Source organism: Nothobranchius furzeri, chromosome 3 (assembly GCF_043380555.1).
Source record: "Nothobranchius furzeri strain GRZ-AD chromosome 3, NfurGRZ-RIMD1, whole genome shotgun sequence".
Taxonomy (NCBI): domain Eukaryota; kingdom Metazoa; phylum Chordata; class Actinopteri; order Cyprinodontiformes; family Nothobranchiidae; genus Nothobranchius; species Nothobranchius furzeri.
The window spans coordinates 3,620,316-3,642,555 of NC_091743.1; the positions used below are offsets into that span (position 1 = coordinate 3,620,316).

The 22,240-nt window shown below is 44.1% G+C and overlaps 1 protein-coding gene across 3 annotated transcripts in view; it reads left to right on the forward strand.

Annotated features, from left to right (window-relative positions):
* Positions 1–22,240, forward strand: part of LOC107397087 (plexin-B1) — a 215,833-nt gene that overhangs the window by 175,085 nt on the left and 18,508 nt on the right. For all 3 annotated transcript variants that reach the window (XR_011520067.1, XM_070549100.1, XM_070549101.1), the window contains 8 exons: positions 2,812–3,029; positions 3,108–3,286; positions 3,376–3,442; positions 5,628–5,774; positions 5,905–6,070; positions 10,219–10,322; positions 10,395–10,479; positions 10,978–11,144. Coding sequence is in view for 2 of the 3 variants with exons in the window: in XM_070549100.1 (XP_070405201.1) it covers positions 2,812–3,029; positions 3,108–3,286; positions 3,376–3,442; positions 5,628–5,774; positions 5,905–6,070; positions 10,219–10,322; positions 10,395–10,479; positions 10,978–11,144 (1,133 nt within the window). In the remaining variant the exon portion in view is untranslated. The remainder of the gene's footprint in view (positions 1–2,811; positions 3,030–3,107; positions 3,287–3,375; positions 3,443–5,627; positions 5,775–5,904; positions 6,071–10,218; positions 10,323–10,394; positions 10,480–10,977; positions 11,145–22,240) is intronic.

A 22,240-nucleotide genomic window follows, 5' to 3' on the forward strand; every position in this document is an offset into this window, starting at 1 on the left:
ACAACACCACTTTATTCTCTGGTCACCTAGGATTTTCTCTCTGTACCACAAAGACAAAGAACAACAAACTCATCTCACCGAATCTCTCTCCAATCAGGGCTTGAGTTGTTCATGGATCCGTACCCCCCCCCCCAAGCGACGTCAAGACCCTCACACCGACGACGTAACAAGATGAAATAGCCAAAAGTCTAGCAGACTCTCTGAAAGGTAGAAGGGTTGGCCCGCTGCCGCTCCGAGCTCACCTTCAGCGTGCCGCTTGGGCATACTGACAGCTAGGGCTGCAACAACGAATCGATAAATTCGATGAAAATCGATTACTAAAAGCGTTGGCAACGAATTGCGTCATCGATTCGTTGTGTTGCACAACTCTTCCAAAAGCCCCCTCCCCTCCCGCCTGCCGTTGCGCGCAGACCGCAGAGCCGGCAGGTGTTGGAAAGAGGAACATGGCAGAAGCAGCGAGACCCAAAAAAGTAAAAACTTCTAAAGTTTAGGAGCATTTTCAGTTAAATCAAGCGACGACATTCGTTACCTGCAACGTTTGGAGGTCAGACTTAGCATGGCACGGGAGTACTACAGTGATGATGCAGCATTTTAAACGCAAGCATGTCGGAACCATCAGCGAGGAAGGAGAGAGCCCTGTGTCCGGGTAAGTTAAAAACTTTTCAAAAGTGATTCACCCAAGCCCCGGATTATTACACAGGCTAGACATGCCCTAAGCTCGTAAAAAAGTCTATAAAATCGTAAGCGCAACGCTCATTAGATAAACGGGGGGGGTACTCGCGCTGCTGCGAACCGGTTCCGCCGTCACATTTCCGCAGAAACTGGTTGATCACACCGGGGCCAGACTACTAGCACGTGGCTTTACAACCACAATGTCCTCAGAAGCGAAAACACTTTTAAAAGGGAGGGAGGAGTCCTAACTGTTGCTGCAGGCGTGTTGTGTGTAAGTGCAGTTATATACTGGTTAATATATTTTTGGGTTCAGTTGCTTTCATGTGGCCTAATGTGAGTCTATTTGGGATCATTGGAATGATCAGCAGCATTTCTTGATGTGACTTTATGGCAGTTGCCCAGGGCATCATCACAAGGAGGATGGCATTCATTTATTTTTGTTTTATTTGGTATTTTTTCAGTCATTTTTGGAAATAGTGATTAATTTTGATTAATTCACAGCCTATGTTTAATTACATTTAAAAATTTGTTGTTTGACATCCCCAGTTATAATAAATGTCTACAGATGAGATCAAACAAAACAGATGAGAATTGCCCTTAAAGAGCAAGTCACCCCCAAATAAACTTTTTTTTCCTGATAAACTAAATAAACGAGTGTCTAATCGTGCTGCAGACATGTGTCGTCAATAATTTGGCACTTCAGTGCATCTTAGTTAAAATTTAAATATTCTGCCTAAAACTGGCAGTGCTGTGCCGTTGTCAGGTAAACACTCTGCACTGTATTTTAATTTAAATCTGCCACCGATATTGGCTAAGAAGTATGCTATGATGTAAACTGGTACATTATGATGTCACAATGCTGTCGTGAGCCTGAGTGTGTGTGTATTTGTTAGCAGCTCCGCCCTCTCGGCCTGCCAGGCAACAGCATTTGTTGCATTTTTCAAACATGAAGTGGGAGTGGATTTAGACTCTGGTAGGGGGTGACTTGCTCTTTAAGCTGTTTAACTTGGACCAAGCATTTTAGGTCACAGATAGGTGTAGCTTAGGGTCTCTCTCTATACACCTTATAAGACAATTTAGGTGATGGCATGTTGTTTTTCTGCTATTGAACTGTTTTCTAATAATGTTGTGTTTAATAAAGTGAAGGAAGGAGAAAAATAACGTTTCCCTAGCAGTTTTTAAAAATGTCCCTATGTAATCCGATTAATCAATTAATCGTGTCGAGACCCCATCCGATTCATCGATTATCCAAATAATCGTTTGTTGCAGCCCTAATGACAGCAGCGAGATGCAAGCAGAGAGTCAGATGATGCTCAGATACGATGATAGAAATCTTTTCTTGATGCTTACCTCCACGATGATCTGTGTGCATGTAAAATATCTGTGCACCTGCATGAGTCGTTAGCAAACTTACTAACAGCCAATCAAATAAATTACCTCATCGTTCATGGTCCAATCATTCGTCCCATTGCCCAGCGGACACAGCAACACAGGACTGCACAACAGTTACCCCTCCTACCATACATAATACACCTCACACATGTCTCCCTTGTTGCCCTGCCCCGTGTAGCTCTGTACCTGCACCCTGAGGGCAGTTTGATGCATGTGTGTCACATTCTGTTCTGTTTTAATACAACCTGGTCTGCTGAAGATCAGAGGGCCTGCTACATGAACCCAGGAAGTCCAAGCAGAGATTCTGTGCACTCTCAGAGGAGGTGACACAGAACACGTTTTCACACAGACCATGACCTGCTTGTGTGTTTTGCCCTCATTCTGCCATCTTTACTTTACTGACTCATTAAAAATACTATGAGATGTGTACTGTTCATTAAACACGAGAGTACGCTTGTGTTACAGAATGTACCAAAATCATTTGTATGTTGTGGATTTCATTGTCTTTGTGTTTGTTCAGAGCCAAAAGGAACATTCTGATTTTGTCCAGTCTACTAGACTGCTGTTTGAGAAGGTCTTCTATAAATGCGTCACTGTACAGCCCTTCCTCCTGCCCCACACAGCTGTACCTGAGTAGCTTTCTAAGCTGCTTACAGGCCTCTCAGCTCACACATGGAACCAAATTTAAATGAGAAGAAAGTGATGCGAGAGCTGTCATCAGCTTCTGACTTTTGACCTTTCTTCCAGACCTGATGACAGAAATGATGGATATGTCCAGTGACCTGGTGGGCTCAGGCATCCCCTTCCTCGACTACAGGATGTACGCGGAGCGTATTTTCTTTCCTGGCCACCGGGAGTCTCCACTTAGGCGAGATCTAGATGTTCAGGAATGTCGGCGTCAGACCGTGGAACAGGGCCTAGTGCAGCTGTCCAACTTACTGAACAGTAAACTCTTCCTTACAAAGGTAGTCATCAGGCAACTGGCATCCACTCAAAAACAAAACCTGGAACAATCTTCAGCTTTATCTTTTTATTTTTAACAGTTCATTCACACTTTGGAGAGCCAGCGGACGTTCTCACCCAGAGATCGAGCCTACGTGGCCTCCCTGCTGACAGTGGCGCTTCATGGTAAACTGGAGTATTTCACAGACATCCTCAAGACTCTGCTGAATGACCTGGTTGAGCAGTATGTGGCCAAGAACCCCAAACTGATGCTGCGGAGGTAAAAAAAGGGACACAATTCAAGGTATTTTTTCATTTTAGCCTTTGCAAAGGCGGTCTGCAGCCTGTCTATCATATGTCTCTTTACAGAACAGAAACTGTGGTGGAGAAGCTGCTGACCAACTGGATGTCCATCTGCCTTTATGCTTTTCTACGGGTCAGTGCGTCAACCCCTACAAATAGATTTACCTGTGACCGTCAGCCCAACAAGCTTTCATTTAACCTTTTAATTTCCCCCAAAAGCAGTAGTAATTTCCCCTCCACACACACACACACACACACACACACACACACACCAAGCTGCGGTCGGTCGGTCTTTTAATTTTTTAAGGTTTTATCTTTTTTATGTCTTTAATCTAAGGGAACGTCATAGTTCTGTGAAACTGAATGATGATGGAAGAATGAATGTAGCGATCCTGAAAGATCAGAAGAGATCTTTGCACATGGCTCTGCCTGCATTGCATGGACCACTGCCAAGTGCAGCTGGTGGATGTAGGGAACATCCTTCCCTCCTTCTTCTGCAGTAAGGCCTGAACCCCACCCCTGACCCACTCATGACAGAAGCTCCATCACAGCACTGACTGATCATTTCAGCTGCACCATAGCCTGAGTCAGAGAGATGCTCAAGGGTTTGGGTGGTAATAAATTCAGCATCTAACTGACAGGTCAAGCAGACCGATCAGGCGTTCCTCTGGAATGCCGTTACAGACAAATCTAACCATGACTGACTGATTCTCCTCATCTGTCCCTACTTCCATCACTTTTAAAAACCAGCATCATTGCTTTGTCATAATTATTTTTGATCTTTTTAATACCATGTTTGCCAGTGTTGCAGTCATTTGTTTTGTATGTTGTGAGATGTGTATTTTGCACTTTCTGGGATGTTTGTTTATTTCATTAAATTTGGAGTCTTTGGCCAGTGTGTAGTCGACCGTTTTTAAGAACAGTCCTGCAGAGAAATCATCACCACTGGAGCTTTCCACACGAGTTCATTTAGTGCTAGGAACTGAACTACTTCTCCAATAGTTTTTATGTAGTATCTGCTTTTCTCGATTTACGACATGGGAAACAAAAGCACGCATCCAGCTTTACTGAATATTCCAACCGGTGGCTGAGCTCAGATAACGATGGTACGTCTCTGTGATCTGCTGCTGACTGTGTCTGCTGGGAGCGTGTGAAGCGACTGAGACACAGGAGAGAGAGAGAGAGAGAGAGAGAGAGAGAGAGAGAGAGAGAGAGAGAGAGAGAGAGAGAGAGAGAGAGAGAGAGAGAGAGAGAGAGAGAGAGAGAGAGAGAGAGAGAGAGAGAGAGAGAGAGAGAGAGAGAGAGAGAGAGAGAGAGAGAGAGAGAGAGAGAGAGAGAGAGAGAGAGAGAGAGAGAGAGAGAGAGAGAGAGAGAGAGAGAGAGAGAGAGAGAGAGAGAGAGAGAGAGAGAGAGAGAGAGAGAGAGAGAGAGAGAGAGAGAGAGAGAGAGAGAGAGAGAGAGAGAGAGAGAGAGAGAGAGAGAGAGAGAGAGAAACCACTAAAACATGCTGGGTACCAGCCCTCGAGGCCCAGACTTGAATAACCCTGCTTTACAGGGTAATGAAAGATCACCCAGCCCCTATGTGAATCAAAGTGTCCCCACTGATTGGACTGTGTTCTCTTCTCTACTCTATTCATGCTTTAGTCCAGACTAGTACATAGAAAAGGCCCATTGATATAGTTGAAGATGGATTATTTCATATATTAAAAGGCTTGTTCTTTATGATTTAGGATGTTCTTCTTTTCATGAAGGATTAATAGATCAAATAAAATCAGAAACAAGGATTCAGATGAACATGAGTGAAACAGCAGCCAGAGACAAACACTCAGAAAGTCTAGAGGACCATCGGGTGACAGAAAACGCCCTCAGAAATATCCATCCAGTTAGCTCAAGTCACTGATGAAACAGTTACTAGCGGCATGTGCAGGGATCCTGAAGGTATGGTTCATGCAGTGAAGTGGGTTAGAGTAGGGGTGGAGGGAGCTAGCCAGAAGCCAAAGCTCTCCATCCACTGGTTGATCTTTGTTCCTAACTCCACCTATGGTAATGAGCTTTGGGTAACCAAAAGATCAAGATCATGAATTCAAGCAGCTGGAATGACTTTCCTCTGTAGGATGGCAGGGCTCAGCCTTCGAGATAGTTCAGACAGGTGACAGAAGACAGAGACTTGGAGTGGAGCCGCCGCTTTTTACATGCAGAGGAGCTGGTGGTGTGTTTGGTTTTATTTAAAGATGTAAACCGATTAAGAATGCTAAATACACATATGGGTGTGATCTCTTTGGCTGTGTGTGTGTGTGTGTGTGTGTGTGTGCCTACAGGACTCAGCTGGCGAGTCTCTATACATGTTGTTCAGGGCCATTAAACACCAGGTTGACAAAGGACCGGTAGATGCTGTAACAGGGAAGGCCAAATACACTCTCAATGACAACCGTCTGCTGCGAGAGGATGTGGAGTACAAGACCCTGGTGAGAAGATCTCCAACTTTAGTAAAACTGCTTGCCAGAAGATGCCAGTGACCATAGAAACTTTGGGTTTATTTTTGAACTAATATTTATTCGTCTGTACCTTTCCTCTCTCCTGGTTGTTCTTCTGAAGACGTTGAATGTGTTGGTGCAGAGTGGAGGAGTGAACGAGACTCAGCTGCTGCCCATCAAAGTATTGGACTGTGATACCATCACTCAGGTGAAAGAAAAACTCTTGGATCAGGTGTACAAAGGCACCTCTTTCTCTCACCGGCCCCATGGTAACTCACTGGATTTAGGTAAGAATTAGTGGTGTGCATCTCTACCTGCCTCACGATTCGATCCGATTCCGATTATCTGCCTAACGATTCGATTTGAGTCTGAAATGCATCACGATTCTTCACACAAAAATTTTCATTACTTCATAAAAGCAGTAGAATAGTTTTCATTTTCTTTTTTATTTCAAAATTCCAAAAAAACAGAACATTCATCTATTCACTATAGTGAGCAATAATGTTTAAAGTGAGCTGCCTATAATTACTTAAATAATATAAGAAATAATGTTTTTGGTATAGAGCAGCTTTAAGATAGAATATTACTGAACTTAAAAATAGTAAACAAATACTGTGTTAAGTGATTCTTTCACATCCAGGATCCCAAAACCGAAATTAGCCCAGACATCCGATTTAAATGTAACGGGTACATCTTTGATTACTGGTACTGTTGGCCCTGTGTCCCTGTCCAATTGCTTCTAGGGCAACGCAGTGCGCATGTCATTGCAACTCTGCCCCCAGAAGTAATTATAAAACCTCAAAACTTTATTGTCCTGCATAGACATAGGCCAGGGGTCGGCAACCTGTTCCCATCAAAGAGCCATTATTACCCGTTTCCCACAGTAAAGAAAACACTGGGAGCCGCAGCAGCCGCGGCGTTGTGGGCGGGGCCTACCCTCAGACAGCAGTGCGCTGCTCACAACAGGTGACAGCAGCCGGTACCGGTCGCTCGTCTACGTCAAAGTTATCTTTCATAAGACGATAATCAATAAAACGATTTATATAAAATGGATCCAGAAGTTGTAGCCCGTCTCTGCCTACAATGTTTTGATATTTTTCACCCTGTTGGTGGTTTTACTGAGCAGGTGCCACTTTTGTCGTACGTTTCTTTTTAAAACATGTTTAGACTGTTCAGAATACAAATCCAGGCTCTGTCACGTTTGATTGTTGTAATTAAACTTTGTAGGTGGGGAAGGTCAGAAAAGGATCCGATCATTTTGTTTTTCCCTCATTTACAGTGACGGAGATAACGGCGCAGTGCGCCTGGCTCTGGTGGTAATCAAGTTAAATTTGTAACAATTTTCACAAGAAAACAGAACAGTAAAAAGCAGGGCTTGTGTTGACCGGACAGTTCCCGTATTTGGCCGTTTATTTTAACGGAGAAAGAATAGAAAGAATTACCCCGACGCATGCAGACGAACTGACATTTTATTCTACGCAAATCGCAGATGTAACTAAATCACTCAAAAGATTCCCATCTGAGCATCTGAGCTGGACACCGCTCAGCGTTGGGCAAGGAAGCCTGCTCATCAGCACCCCAGCAGAAAGGGGCTAACTCTGGGAACCGGTGATGTTTGTACCCCATGTGCAGCAGTACCGGGGCCAGAGTGAATGGGCTGTGTATGGAGAGCATGAGTGGGTGTCTAGTGTTCATTTTTGTAAGTCTTAGGTTGTGTGTGTGTGTGAGCATGAGGGAGGGAGTGTGTGACTTTGTCTGTGTATGGCTGTTTATGTCAGGTGGGGTCTTGGACTCCTCCCCTCTCCTGGATCTTTTTTTGCTACTACACATCTTCGCCTGCCCTCCCCCTGCCGCATTTGGTGTGGAGCGTGATGCCTTGGTCTGCCTGAGTGTTCACGGCTCCAGGGTCAGGGGGTTTAAGATTTTTGGCGTCTGTCTGATCAATCCCAGTGGCTGCCTGGTGGGATCTGAGTCCCTTGGCTCTGTTGTGTCCCTGGCGGGGCTGGTCCCCCCTGGGTCCCGGGTCGCTGGGTTCTGGGCTCAACCGGCTTGGGGGTGATGCAGCCGTGATAAACAAACATACACGTAATTCAAAGCATGTATACTCCAGCTCTAAAAGACATCACTCTGTCATCAAATGGAAATGTTTAGTTGCCAAAGTTAAAATAATTTCTAGATTCTAACAGTTTTGGCCCATTTTTTTCGGCTCCAAAAAACAAAATTCTTCGCTGTTTCTTCACATCCAGGTTCATGATAGGTTCAACTTCAGAGAAATCTTCTATTCTTCATCATGAGGACCGTGGTCATGAACATAGTGCCATGACTGATATCCAATAACTTTACTCAGTTTAAGCCAGCAAAAATTATTCTGGCGAATGAAAGGCCTTCCAGCACCTATGTGTAGAGGGAACGGGTTCTGGCTGTTATTTATACGTATGCACCAAACAGCAGGTGCTGCTATCCACCCTTGGAGGGGGTGCTGGAGAGCATTCCTTTCAGTAAAACTCCCCCCAATCTGAATTGTCCATAAAAAAAAACATGTGGAGTCCATGTGTGCTCTTTGTACCATGAACCCTTGGGCCATAGCTTGACCATCCACTTTGTTGTGTTTATATTTTGGACACTCGGGTGAAAAAGGGGCAGAGCTATCTGGTGGTGAGATGATTCTGAGAGAGGTGGAGGATAATAGTAAGACCTGGCAGGCCCCATTCAGTGTCAAAGCTTTGTCTGCATTGCTGGCAGTAATTAGGTCCAGGGATTTGGTCTCTGCTTTGTGCAAACAATGTGTTCAATTCAATTCAACTTTATTTATAAAGCGTCAAGTCAGAACAAGAGTTGTCTCAAGGCACTTCACACAGTAAACATTTCAATACTGTTCAGGGGTCTCATTTATCAAGCTTGCTTACGCACAAAACGGGGTCGGAAAACTGCGTAAGCAACTTTCCTCACAAACTTTGGGATTTATAAAGGAAAACTTAGCGGAAAAATTTGCACAACTTTGTTGACTAAGACCTGGCTTACACACATTTTAGACATGGAGAGCACCTGCAGTGCTGCTGCTGAGAAGGATACAATTATGAATACCAGCACCATTATCACTTGTACCGCTTCGTCTGCACACAGATGAAGATGTGTCCTAACTTCTCACGTGTAGCTGCTCTACTACGTGCCCACTCAACCCCCATTCTGACTAAGCTGCTCCAAAAATTGCTCCTACAGTAGCTGCAGCAGTCACACATGTGGTTAATGCATTACTAACATCTGTTACATTTCCCACCTCTCTCAAGCATGATCAGGTTAAACCTTCCTTTCCTCCAAATCATGTGTAGAACTACCGACCTATCTCCCTCCTCCCGTTTATGTCTAAATCATGGATAGGGTGGCCTTCAAGCAGATCACAGGACACCTCTCACCAAACTGTCTGCTTGACCCATACCAGTCTGGGTTCAAAAATGGCCTCCCCACTGAAACTGCTCCACTAGCAGTGACTGAAACCTTAATTGAAGCTAGAGCAACTGCCAAATTCTCAGTACTTATCCTGCTTGATCTATCGGCTGTATTTGACTCTGTCAACCATGGACTTCCTTTTGTCCACACTCTAGCATGGCTATAACAGGGAAAGCACCCTCCATGTTTAAATCGTACCTGACAGGACGGTCATTCAGGTTATCTTGACTCAGACAATCTTCTGCTGTGTACCATCTTGCCACAGGAGTCCCCCAGGGCTCTGTATTAGGACCTCTTCTCTTTGCCATATACACCACCTCACTGGGTGAGATCATTCGATTGCATGGCTTCTCCTAATACTGCTATGCCCACAACACCCAGCTCTATCTGTCATTCCCGCCAGATAACCACACAGTCTTCACACCAATCTCGGACTGTCTATCAAGATGGATGAAATCCCACCATCTCCAACTCAACTTCTCTAAAAATGAATTACTTTTCATCTCTGCGAAACCATCCATACGGCACAATATCTCAATCCAAAATGATTGTCTATATGTGACTTCTTTAAAGACAATTCAAAATGTGGGTATTGCGAATGATGATCAGCTGACCTTTAAAGATCACATCGCCTCTGTTGGTCGTTCATACCATTTTGCACATTATAACATACAAAAGATCAGACCTAACACAATATGCCACCCAGCTCCTGGTGCATTCTACTGTCATCTCATGCCTTGACTACTGTGATGCCCTTATAACTGGTCTTCCTGCCTGTACAGTGAGACCTCTTTAAATGTTCCAGAATGCAGCGGTGTGTCTGGTCTTCAATCAGCCTAAAAGAGCATATGTCACCCCTCTGTTCACTGAGCTCAATTGGCTACCAATAGCTGCAGGCTTCACATTCAAATCGCTGAAACTAGCATACAAATCCTGAATCCTCTTGTAATGATGACTAATTCCCCACATGCTGTTGCTTTGAATTTAGAGTGGAGGTCTGGAGTTGCTGGTCACCTCATCCTGTCAGATGAGGATTTGACGTCTGTCCTTCAAGGGAACTGGAAACGCCTCAACACGCTGCAGCATTACAAGGTGAGAAAGGCTTAAGACAACCATGTCTGAGAGCAAAATCCATGATGGTCATACATGTTTTTGGCTTGTCAGGTCCCAGATGGTGCAACAGTTGCTCTGGTTCCTCGTCATACCAAGAACATTCATTACGACAGCCATGATTTTTTGCCTGGAGAAAGTGAGTTCCTTTTAAATAATGACATTTTTCTGTTCCACAGTGTTAAAGGGATACTTTTTTCATATTTTTAAATCATTTTTGGAGCCAGTATGTGCTAAAATGACCTTTTACAGAGTTAATGAAAGGCCACCCAGCCCCGTATCGCCCCCTGTGGCCAGAATACAGCATTTGCAACTTCAGAGTTGCCGGTCCGGTCTATTGGAAAAACTGGAGCTGACATACCTGTCGCTCCTGTCTGCTTCCAGCATGTTTCCTGCATGTTTTAGATCATGAACACAGCTGATTTGTTTAATTTTGTGATGAATTACTTCTGTAGACACTAAAGAAGGCCGGGAGAAAGACGAACGCACAGCAATGAGACAAGTTTTGCTTTCGGTTCTACAAATGGGCTCTAGGGGGCTCTAAAAGCAAGCCAAAACTGCCTAGTTCCCCTTTAAAGTGGGATGTGCTGCTGGACATTGAACCTGAGTAATTCCAGTAAGCACACTGTGTGTACAGAGACTCCAATGCTGGAGGATGCAGATGAAGGTGGAGTGAAGCTGTGGCATCTGGTGAAGGCCAGCGAGGAGCCCGAGCTGCCCAAACATCGTAGAGGCAGCCTGAGGGAAAGGGAGCGGGCCAAGGCAATTCCTGAGATCTACCTCACCCGCCTGCTGTCTATGAAGGTACACACTAACCTCAGCCCAACTTCAGGAGCATGTCAAACAAGCTTTAGGAAATCCATGGTTTGTTGCTGACCCATAATGTTCAGGCTTCCCCGTTCCTAACTAGTTCGGATTTCAGTCAGCACAGATTGTTTCTACACAACAAGCCTTTTACCTTTCAATTCAATTTTATGTATATAGCGCCAAATCACGACAAGAGTCGACTCAAGGCACTTCGCATAATAAACATTCCAATTCAGGTCAGTTCATTAAGCCAATCAGAAATAATGTTTCCTATATAAGGAACCCAGCAAATTGCATCGAGTCACTGACTAGTGTCAGTGACTATACAGCAATCCTCATACTAAGCAAGCATGTAGTGACATTGGAGAGGAAAACTCCCCTTTAACAGGAAGAAACCTCCAGAGAATCCTGGGTCAGTATAAGCAGCCATCCACCACGACTCACTGGGGATGGAGAAGACAGAGCAGGCACACACGCACACACACACACACACAAGTAACGTATCTATAGTTACATTGTGATGTCTTAGTAAATATTCTATTCGGTGGGAGATAAATTTTATTGTATTTATCCTAGTGAATCTATAATTAAACGAATAAACTAGTAGTAGCACGTCCAACGTCAAGGAAAGCAAAAAGTTATTATCAGGAGAGAGAGAATGTTTAAATGGTTAGCAGCAGTGTGCTAGACGATGGCCCCCTCCATGAGGCCACCACAGCTCAGCAGAACATCATTGTAGCTTCTTCTGGGGAGAAAAACACTTAGAGAGAAAATCAAGTTAACAGCTGAAATAGCAGAAAATAATGCAGTTAAAGAGCAGATTGTAGAAGAAAGTAGTAGAGTGTGAAAAGTGGTCAGTGTATCCTCCAGCAGTCTAAGCCTATAGCAGCATAACTACAGAGAACACTCTGGATAATCTATCCTATTTAGATGGAGGCATGTTGGAGGCAGGGCAAGGGAGAGCCGTCTTTACCGACTGTACACTCCACCTCCCTGTACTCCCCCACTTGTCCAGATTTAGGCTAACATCAGATTTTAACCATAGGCCCTATCAAATAAAAATGTTTGAAGCCTATTCTTAAAAGTAGACAAAGTCTCTGCCTCACGGACTAAAGCTGGGAGCTGGTTCCACAGGAGAGGAGCCTGATAACTAAAAGATCTGCCTCCCATCCTAATTTTAGATATTCTGGGAACCACCAGTAAACCTGCAGTCTGAGAGCGAAGTGCTCGGTTAGGAACTTATGGAACAATCAGATCACTGATGTATGATGGAGCTTGATTATTAAGAGCTTTATATGTGAGAAGAAGGATCTTAAAATCTATTCTGAATTTAACAGGTAGCCAATGTAGGGAAGCTAAGACAGGAGAGATATGATCTCTCTTTTTAATTCTCATCAGAACTCTAGCTGCAGCATTTTGGACAAGCTGAAGACTTTTAACTACATTATGTGGACTTCCTGAGAGTAATGAATTACAGTAATCCAGTCTTGATGTAACAAATGCATGAACTAGTTTTTCAGCATCACTCCTGGAAAGGATGCTTCTAATCTTAGCAATATTCCGAAGGTGGAAAAAGGAAATCCTACAAACCTGTTTAACCTGGGATTTGAATGACATGTCCTGGTCAAAGATAACACAGAAGCCCCCTTCAGACAGGCCATGAAAAACGGGAATGTTCCGGACTCTGTCCGTAAGACCTTTGTGTCTAAATACAAACATCCGGATAACGTGTTCCGGAATTTTACCGGACGAAGCCCCTAGTAACAGGTCCGGACATGTTACGGACAGGGTGGCTGCTTCAGACTGGTGAGGTAGAGTTCCGGACAGGGAGGAGGTGGAGAAGGAGGGGACCGGGGGACGCTGTGCGCACCTAGATAGCCCGCTCCTGTAGCATGCAGCGAACAACGGCAGCTCGCCTCCTACGGTACCGCCTAGACGCGCGACGGAGCGCTTCACACCGCTTCAGTGATTCCTTTAACCATTGAGCTTCATCATCCAGGTCTCTTATGCGTCTTCGTGTGCGCAGAATTATGCTTAAGCGCCTCGTGATTTTTATCTTGAGAGGCGCTATAGAAATGATATTTTCTTCTTCTACTTAACATAAGTCCGATTCCCAACCCCCCCCCCCCCTCCCGCCGCCGACGCCGTCAGACATCTGGAACTTTTCCCTGCTGTGTGAACGCAGCCGAAAGGACAAGTTCCGGTACAAAAGTGGTGTGTCTGAAAACACAGTTCCGGTGTGTAATTGTCCGCAAATGTTCCAGAATGTCTGTCTGAAAAGGGCACAAGGTTCCTTACTGTGTTCTCGGAGATTAATGTAATGCCATTCAGGTCAGGTGATTGGCTAAGCAATTTCCTTTTCTGGATTTCTGGTCCAAAGATGACAACTTCTGTCTTGTCTTGATTTAAAAGCAAAAAGTTTAGAGTCATCCAATGTTTTATGTCCTCAAGACAAGTCTGTAATCTACCCAACCGATTAGGTTTATCAGGGTTAATGGATAAATATAACTGAGTATCATCAGCATAACAGTGGAAGTTTATCCCATGCTGTCTAATGATTTTACCAAATGGGAGCATATATATAGTAAAAAGAATTGGTCCAAGCACTGAACCCTGTGGTACTCCGCAAGTAACCCTGGAGTATGAAGAAGATTTGTCATGTACATTTACAAAGTGAAATCTGTCAGACAGGTAGGATTTAAACCAGCCTAACGCTGTTCCTTTGATCCCTACAACATGTTCAAGTCTTTCTAAAAGAACATTGTGATCAACTGTGTCAAAGGCGGCACTGAGATCTAACAAGACTAGAACAGACACAAGATTATTTTCTGAGGCCATGAGAATATCATTTGTAACTCTCACTAATGCAGTTTCAGTGCTGTGATACTCTCTAAAACCAGACTGAAATTCCTCAAACAGAGCATTAGTGTTTAAATGCTCACATACTTGGATGGCCACTATTTTCTCCAGGACTTTGGATAAAAATGGAAGGTTAGATATTGGTCTATAATTCATTGGGTCATCTGGATTCAGAGAAGGCTTCTTAAGTGAAGGTTTGATTACAGCAACCTTAAAATCTTGTGGTACATACCCATTTACTAAGGATAGATGGATTATATTTAGAATGGGGGCAGTAACCAAAGGAAATGCTTCTTTAAATACTTTGGTTGGGATTGGATCCAAAATGCAAGTTGAAGGTTTAGATGAAGCTAATATTTTTGATAACTCTGAAAGCTCAACTGGATCAAAACGGTTCAAGCACAGATGAGGTTCTACAGTCACCTCTGAAGCTGCCTCACTCACTGAGGAAGAAGAAATCGCATTAGGGAGGATGCTAAATATTTTGTTTCTAATAGAATTAATTTTACTTGTAAAAAATCCCATGAAGTCATTGCTGCTGAGGGCTAAGGGAATAGATGGCTCAGAGCTATGATTCTGTGTAAGTTTAGCAACTGTACTGAAAAGAAATTTAGGATTATGCTTATTCTCCTCAATTAATGCTGAGAAATAAGCAGTTCTAGTTTGTCAAAGCTTATTTTTATAAAGTACAAGACTATTTTTCCAGGATAAGTAGGCCTCCTCATGGTGCGTAGAGCGCCAGGTTCTCTCCAATTTCCTAGAGTTTTGTTTTAAGGCTCGTAAATGAGAGTTAAACCAGGGAGCCAACTTCCTGTCCCTAATTACCTTCTTTTTTAAAGGGGTAACATCATCTAATGCCACACGTAAAGAGGAATTCACACGATGAACTAAGGCATCAATTTGTGAGGGGCTACAGCTGAAAATATTGCCCTCTGCTACGTTCCTCTGAGATGCTGAGGACAGTAAAGATGGAACAGTTTATTTAAAAGATGCAACTGCGTTGTCAGATAGAGACCGACTATAGTGAAATTTACTTTCATGTCTCGAGAACTCAGTTATAAAAAACTCAAAGGTTATCAGAAAGTGGTCCGAGAGGACTGGATTATGTGGAAAGATCGTTATTTCCTCACACTCTATGCCATAAGTCAGCACAAGGTCCAATGTATGATGGCAGGAGTGGGTGGAGCTATGTATTCTTTGAGTAAAACCAATTGAGTCCAAGATATTACTAAAGGCTACATTGAGGCTATCATTTTCAATGTCCACATGAATGTTAACATCCCCCACTATAATGACCTTATCAGTATTTAGCACCAAATCAGATAAAAAATCAGAGATCTCATCCAAAAACTCAGAGTAAGGGCCTGGTGGACGATATAAAACTACAAACAAGAGTGGTTTTACAGTTTTGCAATCTGGATTAGGAAAACTAAGAATAAGATGTTCAAACGAACTGTAACTATTAATCTGTAAGGGACTGATTAATAAGTCTGAATGAAAAACGGTTGCTACTCCTCCTCCTCGCCCTGCACTTCGAGCAATATGATGATTTAAATAATTTGAAGGAGTCGACTCATTTAAGCTAACATAGTCCTCTTGCTGCAGCCAGGATTCTGTGAGAGAGAGCAAAGAGATCTGATTATCACAAATCAAGTCATTAATTAACAAAGTCTTAGAAAAAATGGATCTAATGTTCAACAACCCACATTTAATTTTTCTAGTTTCCTGCTCAGTTGAATTTGTTCTAATATTTATGAGATTTCCATAATTTGCTTTATTAAGCCTGATATTTAATCTGTGTGGTTTTGGCCATGGGCAGGACACTGTCTGTATGGGGTAGTGGGTGGGTAACAGTACAGAAGCTGCAGAGGGGTGGGTTAAACTACGACTCTGCTTCCTGGTCTGGACCCTGGGTTGTCATGAAGGACTAATAAAACTGGCCATGTTCCTAGAAAGAAGAGCTGCTCCATCCAAAAAGGGATGGATGCCCTCTCCCCGCATCTGTCTTTGCCCAACATAAAATTGTAAACTGACACTGAAGACCCCAGAAGACACAGTAATGTGAAACTGGAATGCAGAGCTGCCAGCCATGAAAAATAAATAAATTACAGCGATATCAATGTTACATGTTACATGATAATCTTATTGTTCTAATAATATAATTTACTTACACTATCAATTCAGTATCAAAAATTGTATTGTTCGAACAATAGACTGTTAATTTCATTTGGCGTGGTTGGGAGCTCAAAGCTAACTATGAGTTCAGCACCATTTACTTGTCATGAACTTGTACAAGAGCTTACTTTTTAGCAGAGTTGGCTTGGCACAACTTACTTGCGGCGCTAACCGGGGCTAACGTAGCATCATGGTCCAGCCTTGTGACCTTCTTTGCCTTTTCGAGCTCCTGGCTCTCCGATTCCTGTGCTGCACAAACTGCTGTTTGTGGTACTGAACTCCTGGGTTAAAGTAATTCCAGGACAATAGACTTGGTACCGCATCTGAGTGAAGACGGCTAACACCTAGGTCCAGCACGTAATGGTAAGGGAGGTGGTGGAGGACCTAAACTTTGAGATGACCACAGAAAAGGAGCGCTCAGAGAGATAGGAGGAGAACCACTCCAGAGCAGATCCTGATAGGCCTACCCAGTCTCTCAGTCTCTCCAGTAGCAGGTGATGGTCAACAGTGTCAAAGGCTGCAGTCAGGTCCAGCAGGACCAGAACAGAACAGTCCCCTGCATCACTGTGAGTCAGAAGGTCATTAGAGACCCTAAGAAGAGCTGTTTCAGTAGAATGAGCTCTACGAAAACCTGACTGGAAGCTATCATAGATGTTATGTTCATCAAGAGCAGCTGTGAGTTGTTTAGCCACAACCTTTTCCAAGATCTTGGAGATGAACGGAAGTTTAGAGATGGGTCTGAAGCTGCTATGGAGAGAGGGGTCAAGACTCAGGTGGATTACAGAGTTCTTACAGTAAAGCAGGGACCTGACCAGAAACCAGAGAAGCATTAATGCTCTAATAAGCGTTCGAATTATGGGGGAGGTAAGGGGAGGCTGGCTCCACAGAAAGAGTGATGGGCTCCCCTTGAAGCCCTCAGCTTAAACAATCAGGGGGAATCCAAAAAGATCTTATTTCAGCCTATATTAAATAATAATGTTACATTACGTTCTTTTTGTGGACTCCCTGTGACCTAATTTGAGCAGAGTGGATGCTGGTTGACTGTTGCCAGGGGCGGTCCTAGACCATGTGGCGCCCTAGGCAAACTCAGGCAGTGGTGCCCCTCCACCCCCATCCCAACAAACACAAAAATACCTTGTTTCTAAATTGCTGTACATTTATTTAAACAACTATAGTAATTAATTTAAACAATATGAACACATTTCATTAAAGCAAATTATATTGGTGTGTTGAACAATTTTCATGGCTGGTCAAAGCTGCACTTACATTTTCCAAGTAACTCAGTTGTTTGGGCAACGGTGGCACAGGAGCTAAGTGCTTGCCCCATAATCGGAAGGTTGCAGGTTTGTTGCTGTCGGTGTGTCCTTGGGCAAGACACTTAACCCCCCTTGCCTGCTGGTGGTGGTTGGAGGGACCGATGGCTCCAGTGTACGTCAGACTTGCCTCTGTCAGTGCGCTTAAGCGCAGCTGTGGCTACATTGTAGCTCATCACCACCAACATGTGAATGTGTTTGTGAATGGGTGAATGACTGATTGTGTTGTAAAGCGCCTTGGGGGGTTCTAGAACTCTAGAAGGCGCTATATCAAAAATGGGCCATTTACTTTATGTGTTCAAATTTTTTTTTGCAGAAAAAAGTTTCCAGCACAAACAAAACCAAAAAAGACAGTTTTTAGCATCTCACCAAGCTTCTTATTATTTATTATTACTGCTAAAGTAACGGTGGAAACTTCTTAAATCATCTCAGAGGAAAAATTATTGGGGCTGACCCGGAGTGGCGGCTTGACAAAAGCAGTCATCCGGACAGCCTGGGGTTGAGTGGTCGGTGGCTGGCAGCTGCACTGTCTCCTCAGCTGGGGCCTTGGTGTTCCAGGCCCCTGGGTGTGTGTGTGTGTGTGTGTGTGTGTGTGTGTGTGTGTGTGTCTGTGTCTGTGTTGCCCTGTGATGGACTGGCTCTCTGTCCAGGGTGTACCCCGCCTGATTGCCCATTGACCACTGGAGATAGCCCCCCCCCCACCCACCCACCCACCCACCCACCCAACCCTACGTGGACAAGCAGGTTCAGAAAATGGATGGATGGATGGACTACTCTATCGAATCGTTCATTGATTAATCGAGTGTTCTATTTGACGACATTTCAAGTGAAACAAGACTGATCTGCCGCTAAAATTATAGAAGAATAAAACAACCAAATGGTAAAAGGACCAGATATGTATTAAATTGATGTTTTCTAGTCCCCTCTTTCCCAGCTGATATTCACAGGCAATAAATATTTTATGGAACAAAATTTGATTTACATTTCATTGAAATTTTAGGTTTAATATGACTCATCTAACCCTAAACATATCTAAATATATTCACTTATGATCTGCAGAACTTCATTATTTCAGTAACATGTTCAGTAGTAAGCTACTGGAAATTATAATACCATTAAATATCTACTAGTAACAATGTAATGGTGGCATATCTATTTTATTATGTACGGGTTGGCAACATAATCCAGTCTAATTAGTGTTCAGATATAAAGTGTTTGTGTATTACAGGCTACAGGTGTGTCCCATGTCCTGCTGCACTGCCAACGGTATGTGAGCGAGCGGCGCACCGTGTTCGGGTTGCTGGGGCAGTGTGGGGTGGGTGTGTTCAGCCTCAGGAAGTTATTGGAGGCGAGGGCTAAAAACGCCATTTTCTTATTCAGCTTTTTATGTGCCGTGGATTTCACTTATGATGTCCGTGAATTTTAAAGACACATTTTTATACTAAGAAAGTGCTTATTTTTGAACCGGGGAAAACGCCTTTAAAGGTTTTGTGTGAAAATAAGTCCAGGACGTCATGTACGTCATCAAACCAAACACGGAGAAAAACGGAGGGAAAATGGCTGTAAGTTCAGCGAACTTCAAATCCTTCCTTCAAGATGAAAGAACCACCAGAAATCTGGACATGTGGTAAGTAGCGGCTACGCTGGGGGGAGGAGACTCTGTGGTGACGTACCAATTTCTAGTTTGTAGTCATCTTGTAGTCAACTTTTACAAGCTGATAAATCTCAAAGTATGTGACTGGTGTGGTCGAAACATCCATCATTTGTTTTCATTTACATTGCAGTACAACATATGAGTGATCCAGGGCCTAAGGCAAAGCGGATTCGAAAATAGCGTTTTTAGCCCCGTTTATTACTAAGAAAAACAAAAATGAGAGCACAAGTCCAGAATCGCAAATCCTCTTCAGCTCAAAAAGCATCTATAGAGACATTTCAATTCAGGTTTTGAAGTTTATTTACACAGCGCCAAATCACGACGAGTCATCTCAAGGCTCTTCGACTCTACGTACAAGCAGGTGACTTGTCATTTCACGTCTTTATCATTTTTGTTTCAGATTTAAACAGTGACCATTTTTACATTTAAAATTGGCATACAGATAAAAATGATTGCAGTAAAATAAACATTTTTATTAAATATTCATTCATTGTTTTACAAATACAGGGAGCTGCATCAGATGGGTGAAAGAGCCACGGGTTCCCGACCCCCGGTCTAGCTGACGATGGAATTTCCAGCTGCACATCCTAATTGACAAATTTCTGGATGTTCTCCCAAATCCGCAGATTTTAGGGCAGCTCAGGACCATATGCGTCAGTGTTCCCTCCTCACCTTGACATCTCCAGCACTCCGGGGACTGAACAAGTTTTGCCCTGTATAGTCTAAGTGGTGTCCAGTATATTTGATGTAATAGGTTGAACTGGGTTAGTCTTGTACCCTGGACACCTTTCTGGTATTTAGAAGAATTGTGGCCCATTTGTGGTCAGTGAATTGGACAGCAAGATCCTTTTGCCAGGCGGGGAAAGCCCCTGTCCATGTCTTCAAGGAGCTAACAGTAGTATTTAGGAGCTTCCCAGCCTCACGAAACTCTTTTTGATTAAAGTAAGATTATTTGCGGGGGGTGGGGTGGCACAGCCAAATGTTTGAAGCGTCAGGTGGCTAAGCTGTAGATATTTCCAAATCTGGCTTTGTGGCAACTGAAACAGAGTTTTGAGCATGTTGAACGACTGCAGTTTTCCTGCGATGGACATCAGCAACAAGCCTACAGGCCCGCCCGCAGCCTCCCACCACGACCCGGGACCCAGGGGCGACCAGCCCCGCCGGGGACCCAACAGAGCCAAGGGACCCAGATCCCACCAGGCAGCCACCGAGATTAATCAGGCAGATGCTAAAAATCTTAAACCCCCTGACCCGGGAGCCATGAACACTCAGGCAGACGAAGGCACTGCACTCCACACCAGGTGTGACGGGGGAGGGGAGGCGAAGATGTGTAGCAGCACAAGAAATCCCAGGAGAGGGGAGGAGTCAAAGGCCCCACCTGACATATACAGTCGTACACAGTCACCCCAAAATTCCACTACCTCCACCCCCGCCTTCCACAGCCGCTCGCTTCTGAACTCAATTTTTACTGGTACCCCCTCTACAACGGCTCTGCTCCGGTGCGGAGACCTGAGGTGCGCAAACAGGCGCGTAAGCAGGACGCCTGGCCTTGCAAGATATTGCCTCGCAAGGCCAGGTGCCTTGACATTGAGAAACACCCTGAGTGTCTCACTGCGGCTTAAAACCCCTGGCCAGGCTGATTACAAACCAGCAGCAGCTGGGAGCTTCCAGACACACCCACCTGCAACCAGGAGCTCAGGGACAACATGCAGATTATACACCGCACTTGAGCCTTATAGTCAGTATGATGTTTACAGTAGATCATTTAGTTTAATTGTCATGTTCTTTTTATATTTTGTGATATCTTCTTCCTGTGGAATTTTTAGCTAAAAATTGAATGTCTACATTAATAAGTGAAAAAGCCTATATGAAGTACAAGAGTAGGGTCTTTGTCCTTCAGAAGAACCGTAATAAGTGCTTGAGTTAGTGCAGGGGTCAATAGACCACGTTCAGATGATTTGTCATAGACTGATAAAAGGAATGGAGCCAGTTTGTCTGCAAATGTTTTGAAAAATACAACTGAAAACCTATCTGGGCCTGGTGTCTGGAATTGGACTGAGCGGGGCTGGTTTTGGAGGTTGGTTTGGTTTCCCAGCAATCTGGCACACATGACAGTCTCTGCAATATTTTCTAACACTCTCTTTCATTCCTGGCCAAAATAAATTTTCCAGGAGGAGGAGATACGTTTTGCGGACTCCTGGATGACCCGCCCACTGACTCTCATGAGCCAGGCCTAATATATGTGGCCGGTACTTTAAAGGGATTACTACCTGGTTAACTGTGCCCCAGGCTGCTCCTTTAGCAACGGAATTTTTCCAGAACTGCATCAAAATGTAATTTTCTCTGAAATACCCTGAGGTCGTAGGTGTTACTCCCTCTGTGGCATTTTCTAAGTCCTGAAAACTTTCCTGTAATGTTTCGTAAGCCTTTTGTTCCTCTCCTAACGTTGCGTGAGACAGGGGGAACTCCCAGCACCGTCTCCCCATCTTATCGTCTGAGCCGAGGAGCAAAGGTGGAGAAGGAGGAAGGGGTGGCTTTTCATTTGTAAACAAGCCAGACACGGCTTATTATGTAGAACGGAGCTCAGGAATACAGAGGTCATGACAGCTGGTATATACAGAAGGAAAAACGGACTAACAAAAAGCGCCAAGCCAAAAGGGCATGGGAAGAGGGAAACTAGTTAACTGAAATACTCTTACGATAATCCTAAACAAAACGGGAGCCGTCCTGAAAAGCAGTGACGCTCAGGCAAAGACAAAGTCAAGTCGGGGGCGGTCTATAAGGTCTGTCCAAAAGTCAATCCGAATCTAAGTTTACTAACGAATGAAGCTAACTCAATGAGCACTACAAGGAGAAACGAGAGAAAACTTCCGTACCCGCACTTCCCGTACCTTCTCAAAGACTGAGGGTAGGAGAGCAGCTTTTAATAGCTGATCCATGATTGCCCATTACACACAGCTGAGCGGGAGACAGACGAGGCAAGAGCCACTGAGGCCATCTTGTGGCCGGAAAGGGGCAGAGCACGTAACATTTTACAATCTCCCAACCAGATCCTTCCTGGATTGGGTCCTGTTTTTCTGACCGTGTTCCAT